At 36.3% G+C, this 17,723-nt stretch overlaps 1 protein-coding gene across 7 annotated transcripts in view; it reads left to right on the forward strand.

Moving 5' to 3' along the window:
* Nucleotides 1-17,723, forward strand: part of LRBA (LPS responsive beige-like anchor protein) — a 757,395-nt gene that overhangs the window by 81,876 nt on the left and 657,796 nt on the right. For all 7 annotated transcript variants that reach the window (XM_024977540.2, XM_024977539.2, XM_024977542.2 and 4 more), the window contains exons 3-6: nt 4,610-4,841; nt 5,046-5,146; nt 12,987-13,082; nt 17,567-17,688. In XM_024977540.2, coding sequence (XP_024833308.1) covers nt 4,610-4,841; nt 5,046-5,146; nt 12,987-13,082; nt 17,567-17,688 — 551 coding nt within the window. The remainder of the gene's footprint in view (nt 1-4,609; nt 4,842-5,045; nt 5,147-12,986; nt 13,083-17,566; nt 17,689-17,723) is intronic.

The raw sequence follows: 17,723 nt of genomic DNA on the forward strand, positions 1-17,723 counted from the left end.
TTTCTGCTATACCTGCTGCATCTTTGAAAATTTAGCAAGGTTCCTGGGAAAACATGTCTTTACTTTTAAGTATTAGAATTTTCTTGTATGATAGACTTTCCAGTTTTGAAGAGAAAAATAATTAGTTTTGGTCTATATTTGTTTCTTGGCTGTTTGAAAATACAAGTGACTTAGCTTTAATCACTAAAAAGCGTAAAACCTTTTGTTAATAAAATCATTGTGAAGAAAATAATCTTTGTGCCTAAATAAAGTTTTAATACAAAACTTGTGAAGGTTTATTTAGATTCTTTGACTAATATACTTTATAATTTCTATAATCTTGTACTTTAAACCATAACCTATACAAAGAATGTTATACCACCCTGAAGGTGGCTATAAAAATTGTTTATGAAGTTCAGGCAAAGACTAAAATATGTTGAAATGGAGAGTTTTGAAAAATGTTCTATAACGCAATGGAGACCAAATCATGCTAAAATGCAGAAAAAGACTATACATCAGTTTCCAGGCTACATTATTCAAAAAAATACAACCATAAAAAAGGTAATAAGATTACATTTTCACATTTCATGGCTAGTAAAGTGCATTAGGCTGCTCAGATATTCATAACTTACTGTGACATTTGGGAAGATTACATTTTGTAGTGCACAGCCATTACTACAGCTCAGATAATAACTAGCCAGTGCCTGGACTTGGATTATGATCCCTGCCTTTGGAAACAAATTTGTGTTTTGAAGGTTGATCAGCTTCAGATAACTATTAAAAGGGTTAACATGACATACTGTAGACCCTGTGCGTGCTTTTTAGGTATAATAGACATGCATACATATAGTATATCAAATATGCCACATGTGTATGTGCCAATTTCTGCCATCAATTTTCTCCTTGAAAGGCATATTTTACAATATTTAAAGCAATGGAGAAATACTTAACACACCTGTCTGGATACTGCTCTTACAGGATAAACTCAATTTAAAAGCTGGTGAAATATTTGGATTTTTTTTGGAAATTACTTTTCAAAAATTAATTCTGAGCTTCTTGGAAGGGTGCATGTTGCTGGTGATAAACACAGGTCAAAATGAAAGGTTGATGTAAGTAACACCAAGGTGAAGTGGGTGCAGCTGGGCCTGTGGCCTGTGAGAGCCGTGTGGGGGACGTCCTCGGGTGTCCGTTGGCCCGTTTCTGCCCTTGCCCTCGCCCTCGCCCTCCGGGCGCTCAGCTGCCTTTGCAGAGGCAATCACCACTTCGTTTCTCGTGTATCATTCTCAGGTATGTGTTTATATGTATATGTTTTATTCTCAAACTGTAGCCCACTATTCACACTTTTCTCCACTTTGATTATCTCAGCTACACAGTGTATTTTAGAGATGTTTTTTCCTGTCAGAGCTGCCTCGTTATTTCCAATGACTGAATCATATTCCATTATATAAACACAGCTTTACTAACTCTATCTTGTCTTTTTGAGGGGTATCGTTTCTTCTGTTTTCTGTTGCATGCTAAATGAAGTTCTTATGTCTAACATCACTACTTAAATGGACCTGTGGAATAAATTTCTAGTTGTTCAGGTAACCATTGGTGCCTGGCTTCTCTGTAGCATAATTCTTTCTGAGATGGATTCATCTTGTTAACTTTAATCAGTGGTTCCATTGCCAGACACTTATCTCAGTTACAGCCATTTTTAGTTTTCCTCATTATCACCTGAAAATGATTGGAATTTAACCCCCCTGTTCTGATATTGATACACGTTGCTGCCTTCGCACTAAATGTGACTTTTGTATCTCCAGAAATATGTCAACTGGTAGTGGTGATAGTACCTCTTAGTCTTATTTGTGACTTTCATGAAAGTCATCCCAATTTTCCTTTTGGGGCATAATGCTGACATTTTAGGTGTATTTTATTATTAAAGTCTTTAAAATTAATGAACATAGAAATTTTGATGGAAATAGAAGATGACAATTTATCTATGCCTCAGTATTTACAATTCCCGGTAAGATCCATTAATGGATGCTTAAAAGTATGATGAGAAACAATATGTTTGTGTAGTCTCAAAGTATTCTTTGAGAATATTCTTATAAGAAAGCTTAATAATATGAAAATGAAAGATAATAACTTTAAAACAGAAAAAATCTGACAGATACCTCCTTGAGCATGAGATCAATCTAACTTCACCAATAGTGGGACATACTGACATCAGATACCATCTGAATAATATACCAATCAGGTATCATTTGAAATAATAATACACTGAGAAGGACACATGTCATCTCTATAGAGTATTTTTTACCAAAAATACACAGCTTGAATTTAAACATGAAAAATCATTCACATTATAAGACAGTCATGAAAATAGCTGGCAAATCCACTTCAAAAGTGTCAACATCCTGGAAGTCAAAGAATGCCTGTGTAACTTGTCATAGTTTGGAGAAGACTAAGGAGATGCTGATGCTGGATCAGAAAAAGGATATTAGTGTGACAAATCTTGCTATTTGAGTAAGATCTGTAGTATTGTGCCTGGTTTTAATGACTGTACTATGATGATACAATATATTCACATTAGGGTATACAGGAACTGTATACTGTTCTGCAATTTTTTGAAAGTCTGAAATTATTTCAGAATAAAATTAAGGATACATCAAGTGAAAAAAAATGACGATTAATCATAAAACCAAAAAAATCCCTATTAGGAGTTCTCATGCAGCTTACAGAATTTTTGGATCACCTTGGGGAACCAAACATGTTTATAGCTAGGACCATGTTGCTAGGAGGATTGGCCCAGGGACACCGAGGGACTCTTAGCACACAGTTGTCATCTCCTGTGTCACCTGTTGCTCCTGATGACGCAAAGAATTGTACACTAAAATCTCTGCCATAGCTTTCCTAGAAGGACCAAAAGCCTTTAACACTGTGCTTGCCAAGAATTCTTATCTGCTTGCATGCAGATACTGCCTCTTGATTTTCATTTTTCCATTCTTTCTTTTTCATGCTAGTGTGTATCTTTGACAGAACATGGGATGTGTATTCATTCCTGGCTGTATGGAGTTTTAATTGATTCCCTAATTCTGAATCTTTTTTGCTTTTCCAAAGTAAACTGTATTTGGTCACGTCTGTTATTCTTCGTATGAGATTTTGTTTTGTACAGTTCACTTTCTTGTAATTCTTTCCTACTTTTTGAGTTTAGTAAAACATAATGAAAACTGCATAATAAAGAAGTGTTCAGAAGGACTGGAGTGTAGGTGAATCATATATGTAACTATTCTTTAAAATACAGAGATCTTTAAAAAATCTAGTAAAAAAAGATAGGCCTGGGAATTCCCTGGCAGTCTAAGGACTGTGTTTTCACTGCTGAGGGCGTGGGTTTAATCTCTGGTTGAGGAACTAAGATCCCGTGAGCTGCATGGCATGGCCAAAAAAAAAAAGTCTGCAAAGGTAATTCTAAAAGTATTTTATTTCGTTTAAACAGTTGGGGTTTGTTAAAATTAAAAAAAAAAACAAAAAAAACTTTGCCTCTGTAGGAGAATGCTGTGGGTGACATAGCAAGGTAGGAATAGGTCTCAGTACAGTTCTCTCTGGATGGATTTTCTGATAGCAATCTTAATGAAATAACATTTTTTTACTTACTGGCTTTGAGTGTGTGTGAAGTTTATGTTTAAGTTATCCTCATTATTGATAGGAGGGATCAAAATGGATAGGTATGTATAATAAACCAGGAATTTGACAAGTAAAACTACAAGTTTTGTGTCCGCTTTGAGCCTTTTTCAGCTTTTCATTTTTGCTGTGAGCTCATACCTTGTACGGGTAGCAAACGATCTTTGGGTTGCTATGAGTAGCTTACAATGTTAATTGCTCAGTCGTGTCCAACTCTTTGAGACCCATGGACTGTAGCTGGCCAAGCTCCACTGTCCATGGAATCCTCTAGGCACGAATAGTGTGTAGCTTACAGATTACCTAATTCATAGAGGAAACATTGCATTAGAAGCAGTTATAGAGCTAAGTTAGATCTTCATTGAGGCTTTGCTGGTGGCTCAGATGGTAAAGAATCTGCCTGCAGTGAAGAAGACCCAGGTTCAATCTATGGGTCGGGAAGATCCCCTGGAGGAGAAAATGACAACCCACTCTAGTAATCTTGTCTGGAGAATTGCATGGACAGAGGAGACTGGCGGGTTACATCCATGGGGTCTCAAAGAGTGGGATACAACTGAGATCTTCATCAGTGTCAGTAGGTAGTGATTTACCTAAGACATCCTATATTTGTTTTTGTTGAAAATATTTTTATTTTTATATTCTAAGTCTTGATTGACTGTGCTATCTTAAAATGAAGATTTCTTCCGAAGCTTTATTTTTTAGAGCTGTGTGTGTATGTGTTTTAAAGATCTTTTTAAAGATTCATGTCAATGTATGGCAAAAACCACTACAATATTGTAAAGTAATTAGCCTCCAATTAAAATAAATAAATTAAAAAAAAAGATCTTTTTATTGTTGTAAGGGGTAGAGAAGAATATATATGGGTAGTTACTGGCAAACTAAAGCTTTGTAATGTACTCTAGTTACATTGAAGAAATGCTAATGCTTTTAATGTATTTTTTCTTTCCACCCTCCCTGTCGCCCCCTGAAGTTGGTAGGAGGGCAGTTTGATTTAGAAATGAATTTCATTATTCAAGAAGGTGAGAGTATCATCTGCATGGTGGACTTACTGGAAAAATGCGATGTTACTTGCCAAGCAGAAGTCTGGAGCATGTTTACAGCCATTCTGAAGAAAAGTATACGAAATCTTCAAATCTGCACTGAAGTAGGCCTTGTTGAAAAAGTGCTTGGGAAAATTGAAAAAGTTGACAGTATGATTGCAGGTATGACTTTCTATAATACAGTGGTTGTGAGGAAATGAAGTGTGATTATTAAGTAGTTTTCTTCTTTAGTAATATTTAAGAGATACTGAGCATGTGACATGGATCTGGAACTGTATTGTCTAAACTCTTAAGCACTGTATATTTTAATTCTTCAAGAGATAGAAGTAGCTTAATTATCTTATTTGTTGCTTTCTTTGTTTCCAGATCTTTTAGTTGACATGTTGGGAGTGCTGGCTAGCTACAACTTGACAGTTCGAGAACTAAAGCTGTTCTTCAGTAAACTTCAAGGAGATAAAGGGCAATGGGTAAGCTTAAATTTTCTTTGATATTTGAGAATGTTCCCCTCTCCAAACATTTTATTGGCTTTTAAGCAATTGATATTGCTGCACAGGGGTTGAATGTCAAATTGAGTAGACGAGATCATTAGAATAGCATTTAGACTTACAGGGCTGATTTTGCTATCACGTGACACAGTTGTGGAGTAAGAAAACTGAGTGTTCCAAGAAGGTTGGTAATTTGGTCCTTCTTTGAATGATTAATATTTCAAATATACATTCAGCATTTACTAGCGGAAAAGGCAAAGGACAGAGAAAATAAAAATGTTGGGTAGCAGCACCTAGCTTCTCTATCAATCTGAGTAGTTTTAAGTGTGGCCCTTAAACTTGAACAACCCACTCAGTGGGCAAAAGCCATGTGGTTTATTGGATCTACTCTCCTTAGGTGCATTTTCATGGTCCTTTGCATGGGATGGTATCGGTCAGTTCAGCTCAGTCTCTCAGTTGTGTCCGACTCTGCGACCCCATGGACTGCAGCACGCCAGGCTTCCCTGTCCATCACCAACTTCCTGAGCTTGCTCAAACTCATGTCCATTGAGTTGGTGATGTCATCCAACCATCTCATCCTCTGTTGTCTCCTTCTCCTCCCACCTTCAGTCTTTCCCAGCATCAGGGTCTTTTCCAATGAGTCAGTTCTTCGCATCAGGTGGCCAAAGTATTGGAGTTTCAGCATCAGAATCCGTCCTTCCAATGCATATTGAGGACTGATCTCCTTCAGGATGGACTGGTTGGATCTCCTTGCAGTCCAAGGGACTCTCAAGAGTCTTCTCCAACACCACAGTTCAAAAGCATCAATTTTTCGGCGCTCAGCTTTCTTTATATTCCAACTCTCACATCCGTACATGACCACTGGAAAAACCAAAGCTTTGACTAGACGGACCTCTGTTGGCAAAGTAATGTCTCAACTTTTTAATATACTGTCTATGTTGGTCATAACTTTTCTTCCAAGGAGCAAGCGTCTTTTAATTTCATGGCTGCAGTCACCATTTGCAGTGATTTTGGAGCCAAAAAAATAAAGCCTGTCACTGTTTCAACTGTTTCCCCATCTATTTGTCATGAAGTGGTGGGACTGGATGCCATGATCTTAGTTTTCTGAATGTTGAATTTTAAGCCAACTTTTTCACTCTCCTCTTTCACTTTCATCCAGAGGCTCTTTATCTTCTTCGCTTTCTGCCATAAGGGTTGTGTCATCTGCATATCTGAGGTTATTGATATTTCTCCCGGCAATCTTGATTCCAGCTTGTGCTTCATCCAGCCCAGCGTTTCTCATGATGTACTCTGCATAGAAGTTAAATAAACAGGGTGACAATATACAGCCTAGACGTACTCCTTTTCCTATTTGGAACCAGTCTGTTGTTCCATGTCCAGTTCTAACTCTTGCTTCCTGACCTGCATACAGATTTCTCAGGAGGCAGGTCAGGTGGTCTGGTATTCCCATCTCTTTCAGATTTTTCCAGTTTGTTGTGATCCACACAGTCAAAGGCTTTGGCATAGTCAATAAAACAGAAGTAGATGTTTTTCTGGAACTCTCTCGCTCTTTTGATGATCGAATGGATGTTGGCAATTTGATCTCTGGTTCCTCTGCCTTTTCTAAATCCAGTTTGAACATCTGGAAGATCTCGGTTCACGTATTGTTGAAGCCTGGCTTGGAGAATTTTGGTATTGGTCAACTGATTTTGAACTCCAGGTGCCTCATCAACCTGTTTAATTTACCCTTTAGTTACTTACCCCTAGGGAAAGAAATACTAGTAAATATTTTCTCCTTTTTTGTTGCATTTCTAGGCTTATTTTAGAGCTCTTTAGAAATCGTTGCCTACAGCAGTTTACTCAGCCTGTTGATCCTTAATCCAGTTCTGTTTGAGTATATCTAAGTTTGTGCTCTACCATTATACTGTATTATATTAAAATGATTAGACTCTCTAGCTTCTTTGAATCAAACTTCAGTTCTCTGCTCTTTTTAAGATTTTTTTTTTTTTTAGATTTTTTTTTTTATCACTAATTTGAAGTGATTTTATTATGTTTCTTGGTGAAGTTTACCTTGTATTTATTCTTACTAGGTGTTCTCCAACTCCTTCTGGGACTCTAATTACACGTTGGTTAATCTTCTCTGCATTGTACCTTAGGTCACTGAGATCTATTCACTTTTTTTTTAAAGTCTTTTCTCTTTGTGTTTCATTTTATATTGCTTTTATTGCTGTGTTTTTAAGATCTTTTCTTCTGTAGTTTTGTTACTATCCATTAAACTTTTCAGATTTCAGATACTTTTAATGTCTCTAAATTCTATTTGTTTCTTCATTTTTTCCCCTCATTCATGTTTTTTTCTTTCAATCTTTGGAAATATATAACATATTAATAGCTGCTTAATGTTCTGATTCACTAATTCTGTCATCTTTGTATTTTCTAGGTCTGCTTTTTACTTGCTCACTGTGTTTTTACTTATAGGTCCTGTTTTCTAGTTTCCTTATGTTAGTGAGTTTAGACATAGTGATGTTAGTCATAGCACGTGGTGACCAAGTGCCTGTTGCTGGATTTTGTTATGGTTCTTTTAAGATAGTTACACTGTTGTTTGCAGGCAGATCAATTACTTGTGGTCCTTGCCCTTAGTCAGTCAGTCTAGGGGCTCAGTCATGTCTGACTCTTTGTGACCCAATGAACTACAGCACGCCAGGCCCCTCTGTCCATCACCAACTCCCGGAGTTCACTCAGACTCACGTCCATTGAGTCGGTGATGCCATCCAGCCATCTCATCCTCTGTCGTCCCCTTCTCCTCCTGCCCCCAATCCCTCCCAGTATCAGGGTCTTTTCCAACGAGTCAGCTCTTCACATAAGGTGGCCAGAGTACTGGAGTTTCAGCTTTAGCATCAGTCCTTCCAAAGGACTACTTTAAAATTGTTTTGGGTCACGTCTAGATTGGCTGTTGCTCTCAGGCAAAGTCAGCTTATTATTCTGGCCTCGCTTCTGTAGAGTTTCTGTGCATGACGCTGAATCTCACACACGAGACAAGAGGTGTAGTATAAGCCTGAGGTCTCTCCGCAGTGCTGGGAGAGTCCCAGTGATTCCTGGCTCTATCAGCTCTGGGAGTTCTTTGACTTACGGCTGTTAAAATCTCACCTTGTTGAGTTTTAAGGTAGAAATGCAGAGTTTGGTATTATGTCAAAGGGTCAGTGAAGATTTCTAGAGTCTCTTCTTTGCCTTGGTCCTTCCTCTGTAGTATTCTGCCCTGATGTTCTGTCCTCCTCAGACTACCCATTCTCCAGTTTCTGCCTCATTGACTCAGTGAGATTTTTAAGTTCTGTTTGATTTCCCTCCCCTGTGCAATGATCTGTGATATGAAAATTGACTCCAGCTAAAAAGTCTGGGAATATCATGGCTCGTTTTGTTTCCCTTTCTCAAGGATCACAGTCTTGAGCTACCTCTTTTCCATGTCTCAAAACAGTTTTAGTTTCATACATTTTGTCCAGTTTTCTAGTTGTTTATGGTGACTTGGTAATTGTAGGTCCTGTTGCTCTGTCATGTCCAGAAGAATACTGGTTTGATTTATGTTCAAATAATTTATTTGGAATATATAATTAAAACTGGTGTACAGAGAAAACTATAAGAAAACAGCAAGTAATACCAACAGATATTTATTTACAGAGATAGAAACCCCATTATCAAATATATATGCTAAATCACTAATAATTAGAGATGTTCAGATTAAAACAATATTGATATGTGATATCAGTAGTATCAAGAATTATAAATTGGATAATAGCAAGTATAAGTGGGGGACAGAGTTATTTTTAACCTGTGAAGATGTTCAGAAGCATTATTTTTGATGGCAGTGAATTGTCAACATGTATGTTTATCTTAGATTAGCTAGGTGAATGTATTGGATGCATAGAATAGATTATTATATAGCAGGTAGAATTAATGCATACAGTAAAATAAACTTCCCAGGTGGCTCTAGTGATAAATAATTATTTGTCACTCAGCTTTCTTTATGGGCCAACTCTGACATCTATACATGATTACTGGAAAAACCATAGGTTTGACTAGATGGACCTTTGTTGGCAAAGTAATGTCTCTGTTGTTTAATATGCTGTCTAGGTTGGTCATAACTTTTCTTCCAAGGAGCAAGTAATTTCATGGCTGCAGTCACCACCTGCAGTGATTTTGGTGCCCAGGAAAATAAAGTCTGTCAGTGTTTCCCCATCTATCTGCCATGAAGTGATGGGACCGGATGCCATGATCTTCATTTTTTGAATGTTGAGTTTTAAGCCAGCTTTTACACTCTCCTCTTTCACTTTCATCAAGAAGCTCTTTAGTTCCTCTTGGCTTTCTGCCATAATGATGTTGTCATCTGCGTATCCGAGGTTATTAATATTTCTCCCTGCAATCTTGATTCCAGCTTATACTTCATCCAGTCTGGCATTTCTCATGATGTAATCTGTATAGAAGTTAAATAAGTAAGGTGACAATATACAGTCTTGACTATATATTGATTATATTTAAAATTAAAGTATAATTTCAGTTCAGTTTATTTCAGATGCTCAGTCTTCTCCGACTCTTTGTAACCCCATGAACCGCAGCATTCCAGGGCTCCCTGTCCATTACCAACTCCCAGAGTTTACCCAAACTCATGTCTATTGAGTCGATGATGCCATCCAACCATCTCATCCTCTATCGTCCCCTTCTCCTCCTGCCTTCAATCTTTCCCATCATCAGGGTCTTTTCCAATGAGTCAACTGTTTGCTTCAGGTGGTCAGAGTATTGGCGTTTCAACTTCAACATCAGTCCTTCCAGTAAACACTCAGGACTGATCTCCTTTAGGATGGACTGGTTGGATCTCCTTGCTGTCCAATGGACTCTCAAGAGTCTTCTCCAGCACCACAGTCCAAAAGCATCATTTTTTTGGCACTCAGCTTTCTTTATGGGCCAACTCTAACATTCATACATGACTATTGGCAAAACCATAGCTTTGACTAGATGGACTTTTGTTGGCAAAGTAATGTCTGTGCTTTTTAATGTGCTGTCTTGGTTGGTCATAACTTTCCTTCCAAGGAGTCAGCGTCTTTTAACATTATGGCTGCAGTCACCATCTGCAGTGATTTTGGAGCCAAAAAAATAAAATCAGCCACTGTTTCCACTGTTTCCCCATCTATTTGCCATGAAGTGATGGGACTGGATGCCGTGATCTTAGTTTTATGAACGTTGAGCTTTAAGCCAACTTTTCACTCTCCTCTTTCACTTTCATCAAGAGGCTCTTTAGATCTTCTTTACTTTCTGCTGTAAGGGTGGTGTCATCTGCATATCTGAGGTTATTGACATTTCTCCCAGCCATCTTGATTCCAGCTTATGCTTCATCCTGCCCAGAGTTTCTCATGATGTACTCTGAATATAAGTTAAATAAGCAGAGTGACAATATACAACCTTGACGTACTCCTTTTCCTATTTGGAACAAGTCTGTTGTTCCATGTCCAGTTCTAACTGTTGCTTCCTAACCTGCATATAGATTTCTGGTGGTCTGGTATTTCTGCAGGTCTGGTCTGACCTGCAGGTCAGGTGGTCTGGTATTCCCATCTGTTTCAGAATTATACTTAAAATTTAAGTACAGATTATACTCAAAATTTAAAAGATGTGGGGTTAGACATATATTATCTAATATATATAACCCAACATCTTTTAAATTTTAAGCATAATCGCACAGATACACATTTTTGAAGGTTGACATAAAAAGATTAAGCAGGATTTCCCTGGCGATCCAGTGGTTTAGAATCTACTTGCAATGTTGGGATCCCACATTCTGAAGAGCAACTAGTCCTGTGCATTGCAGGTGTTACAGAAAATCTGTGTCACATTGAAAGATCCTGCAGGATGCCTGATGCAGCCTAATAAATAAATATTAAAAAAACAGATTAAGTGCGTTGAGGTTAAGGGTATAGTTATAGGGGATAGAGGGAAAAAAATAATGAACTATTAAGAAAACAAGAGCAGGGCTTTGCTCAGTTATTATGTAGCTTTGGTATCACATTAATGGAGTGAAAAATCCCTGTATTTAAGTGTGTGTCTGCCTTTTGATTATTTAGCATAGATGTTTACATATGGAACTAGTGTATCAGTTTTTAAAGATTCTTGAAGTATGAATACTAAATTATTTTCTGAGAGGCTTTCCTAGTATACAGTCTCCTAGCAGCATCTGTGGAGTAAAGTGCTACTCTTGGGTTCTTTTTAATTGGTTGATGGAAAATGAGGAATGATTTCTGTAGATGAAACTTTTACAATATTATATTTTTATTTTTGACTGTAGATTATTTTTGGTAATTTCATTTTAGAATTTACTTAAAACAATGTGATTATAGTAACTTATTACACTTTTATAGTTGAACAGTGTGGTTAATTGAAAATTTCTTGATCAAGCTTATTAATGCCACTTTTCACTTAACTTTCGGATGAAACATTGCCAAACTGTTTTGGTTAGGCTTTTTTTGTTTTTGGCTGTGCTGGGTGGGTCTTTGTTGCTGCTCGGGCTTTTCTCTGGTGCTGGCGAGCAGGCTTCTCGTTGTAGTGGTTTCTCTTGTTGGGGAGCACAGGCTCTTGGTGTTGGGGCTTCAGTAGTTGTGGTACGAGGACTCAGTAGTCGTGGCGCACGGGCTTAGTCGGTCTGTGGCATGTGGAATCTTCCCAGACCAGGGATCAAACCCATGTCTTCTGCATTGGCAGGCAGATTCTTTACCACTGAGCCACCAGGGAAGCCCCTAGATAGTTACTCATGATAATTTAGACCAGCTACCAAATATGATGAAGGCAAGACTGTGATTTCATTTGTAGTTTGACACTGTTTTGAACTTTAACTTTTAAGAGGAATGCACTACACATTATTCTATTTGCTTGCAAACCGATTTAAATTATTATCTTGTTGTCCTTTGCTTCTCCTTATAAATGTAGTACACCTTTTTGTTTTAGCTTTTGGTTTTGAATGTATTAGAGGAGACATTGACTGATGACAAACATATCATTAATTAATGACATTTAATCAAACAAAAGTGATGTTACAACTTTTATACATGTTCCATAGTAGAAACATGTTGTAGAATGAAATATGGTAGGGAGATTTGATCTGTTTTCAGAGGTCAGGAAAGACTGCCCTGGGAAGTGACCATTAAGATGAGCTTAAACGATTCTGGTCTTTTGTTTTAAAGGCAGTGAGAAGCTACTGGAGAGAGAGTTATATAAAGTTGAAAGTATAGTGATTAAAAGCTTGGACTCTGGAATCAGATTGAGTTCTCATCCCACTTACTACCTGTATGACCTTGGATATGTTCCTCTGCCTCAAATTCCTCCTTTGTAAAATGGGATGATAATAATCCCTAGCGTGGTTATAAGCATAAAATATTTTACTGTTTTTTTAAAAAATATTTTTAAAGTGCCTTTAACAATGGGACTTGATAAGCATTATTTTTTGGTGAGATTAAAAAGTGTTTTAAAAAGGGGTCAGTGGTGGGATGATGTAGTCTGTAATTTTATTTTATTTATTTATTTATTTTTTAGTCTGTAATTTTAAAAGGTCGTTTTTGCTGCAGTGTGGAAGTGCTGTGTCTCAAATGCTGTTGGCTCATATTTATCTAGCACCTTCCACGGAACAGTGGCATAGAGTGTGTTGTTTATTTCTTTAAGATATTTGAAAATAACTGTTTTTGGATATTATATATGCTTTTTTAGGTTATGGAATTATTATTTTGGGGTGTATTCAAGTATGTCTATATTTAAAGTATGTATTTTTGTTCTATGGTGAATAATGTGGTTAATGAATTGCTGATTATTTTCATAGCCTCCACATGCCGGAAAGTTGCTGTCTGTTTTAAAGCACATGCCACAGAAGTATGGTCCTGATGCCTTTTTCAACTTTCCAGGAAAGAGCGCTGCAGTAAGTAGATATTAATGAGGAAATCATCTGAAACTCTTTCCTTTGCCTCCTGAAAGCCTGGCCCTGTAAGCATTCTTGACAGGTTCTGTGTTGGGTGAAAACTTCTGTGCACAGCCTAACTCAATCCTTAAAACAGCACTGCCTGTTCCTTTTTCCTGACTGTTTTAGAGGGGAAGAAATAGAGGCTTTAAGAAATGAAGAAAGCTGCGCATTCACCCCTTGGGGTCTCAATGGAATAAGAACCCAGTTCTTTTCAACATAAGCCATGTTTTCTTATGAATTTTTATCTCTGCATTCTGAAATAGAAATTTATGTATAGCATTTTCACTTTTATCTTTCTTTGGTGTTACATTTCCTTAGTTCTGTTTCTTTTGCACCTGGTACGTAAGTTGAGAGTAACTCTGAGAAACTTTCTAGGCAAGTTTTTCTGACTTGTAAGTTTCCATATTGTATCAGTCTCAGCATTCTTATAAACTGTTAGTCACTTTACACATAAGACAGTTAATGTATGGCAGTAGTATCTGTAATGTTTCAAAATATTATATGATTACATTATATAATGTACATGTATTATTTATGGAAGCTTTTTCACATCCTCTTTATTACATTGGTCTGCCTGTTATAAGCAAATGTTTTGAAGTTATCTTTTATTCATTTTTTATTTTTGTTCTCATAATATCCTACCTTTTATGGCCTCTATGTAGCCAGGCAATATCTGCAGAAAGAAGAGAGTGTTTTAAAAGAACATTTATGATATTTGAGTGTTTCACAAACATTGAACAGTTTTCTTTGGAAGGTTTTATTGCTCATGTTATTTTGTCTTTCTAATTTATCCTTAATAACTATTTTAGATTTGAAGCTTTCCAGAATAGTTTGCTCACTTGGCATTGAGTTTATCATTTGTCTCCCAGCATAAAAAAGTATTCTTAGGAGATAAAAGTATTCTTATTAGAGAAACCTTTTTTTATGCATGTTTAGCTTTATTATTTATATTTCTTTGAGATTGTTACATGTCCATTCCATTTTCTTGTATGTATCTTGAAATTCAGCCAGTTGAACCACACAACTTTGGAGCTTTCAGAGACTAGATGTTTTAAATACATTCATTGACTCATTTTTTTCCCCTTAAACATAGCTTTTAAAGGGAAGTTATTCATGGGTAAATTATTTTTACCAAGCTTTCGCATCCTCTACTCTCATGTTTGATTGAGAGAGAACATATTTATACAAAGAGTATGTATTTTTATTTCCTCAATACAACATTCATTTTAAATCAGCCTTTTGAAGTCTCAATACTGTTATTAGATAAATTTGGCTCTATGATGTTTTTCATGTTTTATGAAATATCTTATAAAAAATAATGTGTATATATGATGTTGACCTAAAGGCATATGTAAAGTGTTATAACAAGAAAAGAAAAGCTTTTAGTATGATCTTTTTTTTAACAGCTTTATTGAGTTACAATTCCCATATCATACATGTCTGTCATTTAAAGTGTACATGCAGGGAATGGTTGTGTTCATCAGTTTGTGCAGCCATTATTACAATCAGTTTTCAGTTCAGTTCAGTCACTCAGTCGTGTCCGACTCTTTGTGACCCCATGAACTGCAGCACACCAGGCCTCCCTGTCCATCACCAACTCCCGGAATTCACTCAAACTCATGTCCATCGAGTCGGTGATGCCATCCAACCATCTCATCCTCTGTCGTCCCCTTCTCCTCCTGCCCCCAATCCCTCCCCGTATCAGGGTCTTTTCCAGTGAGTCAGTTCTTCGCATGAGGTGGCCAAAGTATTGTAGTTTCAGCTTCATCATCAGTCCTTCCAATGAACACCCAGGACTGATGTCCTTTAGGATGGACTGGTTGGATCTCCTTGCAGTCCAAGGGACTCTCAGGAGTCTTCTCCAACACTGCAGTTCAAAAGCATCAATTCTTCAGCGCTCAGCTTTCTTCACAGTCCAACTCTCACATCCATACATGACCACTGGGAAAACATGTTCATTACTGTCAAAAGAAACCCTGCTCTCATGAGCAGTCACTGCATGTTTCAGTCCAGACTCCCTTGCCTAGGCAATTACTGTTGTACTTTTTGTTTCTTTGAATTTGTCTATTTTGGGCAATTCATGATGTCTGAAATTTTGTGATTGGCTTTTTGCACTTAACACTACTGTTTTTAAGATCCATTAATGTTGTAGTATGTGTCAGTGCTTCATTCCTTTTGTTGACTAATATTCTAATAGAAGAATATACCACATTTTGTTTAATTATTTTTTATATTTACTTTTTTAGTTGAAGGATAATTGCTTTTCAGAATTTTTTTTTGTTTCTGTCAAACCTCAACATCAGTCAGCCATAGGTATACATATATCCCTTCCCTTTTGAACCTCCCTCCCGTCTCCCTCCCCATCCCACCTAATTATTCTTTAATTAGTGGATATTTGCATTCTACTTTTTGGAAATGCTCTATGGGCGTTTATTTGCAAGCTTTTATATGGACATATGTTTTCATTTCTCTTGGAAACGTAGCAGGAGAACTGCTGAGCCATATTGGCTTATGTTCCACCATTTGATGTACTCCCATATTGTTTTTCCAAAGTGACTATATTTATTTTATAATCTCATCATCAGTTTAGGAGGTTTCTAGTTTCTCCACTTGCTTACCAACACTTGTTAATGTCTGTCTTTTTGATTATAGTCATCCTAGTCGTGTTAAGTAACATCTTGTGATTTTGATTTGCATTTCCTTAATGACTGATGATGCTGAGCATCATTTCATGTTCTTACTGGCTATTTGTATATGTTCTTTGGAGGTGTGTCCATTCAGATATTTTGCCCGCTTAAAAATTGTATTTGTCTATTTATTATTGGATTTGTAACAATCCTTTATATATTCTTCTGGATATAAGCTTCTTAATAGATAAATAATTTTCAAATATTTTCTCCTGTTCTTTTGGGCTGTCACTTTCTTGATAGTATCCTTTAAAGCACAAAAGTTTTTAATTTTAACGAAGTCCAGTTCATGTATGTTTTTCTCTTGTACATAATTAAGAAGAATTTATCTCAGGGTCATGAAGATTTAGTCTTATTTTTCCTTATAAAAGTTTTCTAGTTTTAGCTTTCACATTTCACATGATTGATTTGGGGTTAATTTTTTGTGTATCATATAAAGAAGTGGTCAACTTTATACTCTTGCTTGTAAATACCAGTTTTCTCAGTGCATTTGTTCATTGAACTGTCTTGATACTCTTGTTAAAAATCAGGACCACAAATATGAGGGCTTGTTTATGGCTCTCCCTTCTACTCCATTGATCTGTATCTCTATTTTTATGCCAATACCCCACAGCTTTCAGTACTGTATCTTTGTACTGTAGGTTTTAAATTTGGTAGTCTGTGTTATTTAGCAACTTCCCACTATTTACTTTACACGTGATAGTGTGTATACGTCAGTGCTGTTTTTTTAATTAGTCCCACCCTCGTCTTCCCCCGCTGTGTTCACAAGTCCCTTCTGTACTAAGTTCATCAGTACCGTTTTCTAGATCCCACGTATATGTGTTATATACTATACTTGTTTTCCTCTTTCTAATTTGCTTTATTCTGTTTAAGAGGCTCTATATTCATTAACCTCAGTACAACTGACTCAAATTCATTCCTCTTTATGGCTGAGTAATATTCCATTGTACAACTGTAGTTAGTGGGAAGTTGCTAAATAACACTGGGAGACCAGCTTAGCACTCTGTGATGACTTAGAAGGGTGAAATAGGGGAGGGGAGGGAGGCTCAGGAGGGAAGCATATATTTATAGTTATGCCTGATTAGCATTGTTATACAGCAGAAACCAACACAATATTGTAAGGCAGTTTTCCACCAATTAAAAAAATAAATAAAATTTAAAAAAATTGGTAATCTGGATCCTCCAACTTTTCTTTTTCAAGTTTGTTTTGGAGATGTTAGGGTCCTTGCATTATTTTATTTTTAAATAAAAATTTAAGCCAAGTGGTAAAATTACCTATAGAATGACTTATGAATATAACTTTAAAATGTTATAAAAAATGTTATGAATGAATCCTCTTCAGTGTTTTATTTTCTGTTAAAAAATTACATTCTAGGCTTTTTTCTTAACTGTTTTCTTTCCTTCTCCATCTTTCTTTATTACCTTATTTAACATTTCAGCAACAAATTTCCTTTGATATTACTACTTATCTCTTTTAATTGGAATCTCTTTGCATATGTTCATTGTAAGAAATGAAGCAGTAAGATTAGTGTGTCAAGAAGATCAATTGGAATGTTTCTGTTTAACTAAATTAACATCATTAATATGTATTTTGAATAATTTAGAAGTTAGTGAAAATCTTTCAGATAAAGAGACTACTTTTGCATGTAGACTAATATATAGTAGAAATATATGTAGCATGTAAGGTCTCATTTTCATGATTTCAGTAACAGAATTTTTCATTGTGAGTTAGTAACTTGAATTTTTTCCCTTTAGGCTATTGCATTACCTCCTGTAGCCAAATGGCCATACCAGAATGGCTTTACATTTCATACCTGGCTTAGAATGGATCCTGTAAATAACATCAATGTGGATAAAGATAAACCATATTTGTACTGGTATGTATTTCTGTAACTTAGTGTTGTTACTTTAT

The sequence above is a fragment of the Bos taurus genome, chromosome 17 (genome assembly GCF_002263795.3).
Source record: "Bos taurus isolate L1 Dominette 01449 registration number 42190680 breed Hereford chromosome 17, ARS-UCD2.0, whole genome shotgun sequence".
In the NCBI taxonomy this organism is placed as follows: Eukaryota; Metazoa; Chordata; class Mammalia; order Artiodactyla; family Bovidae; genus Bos; species Bos taurus.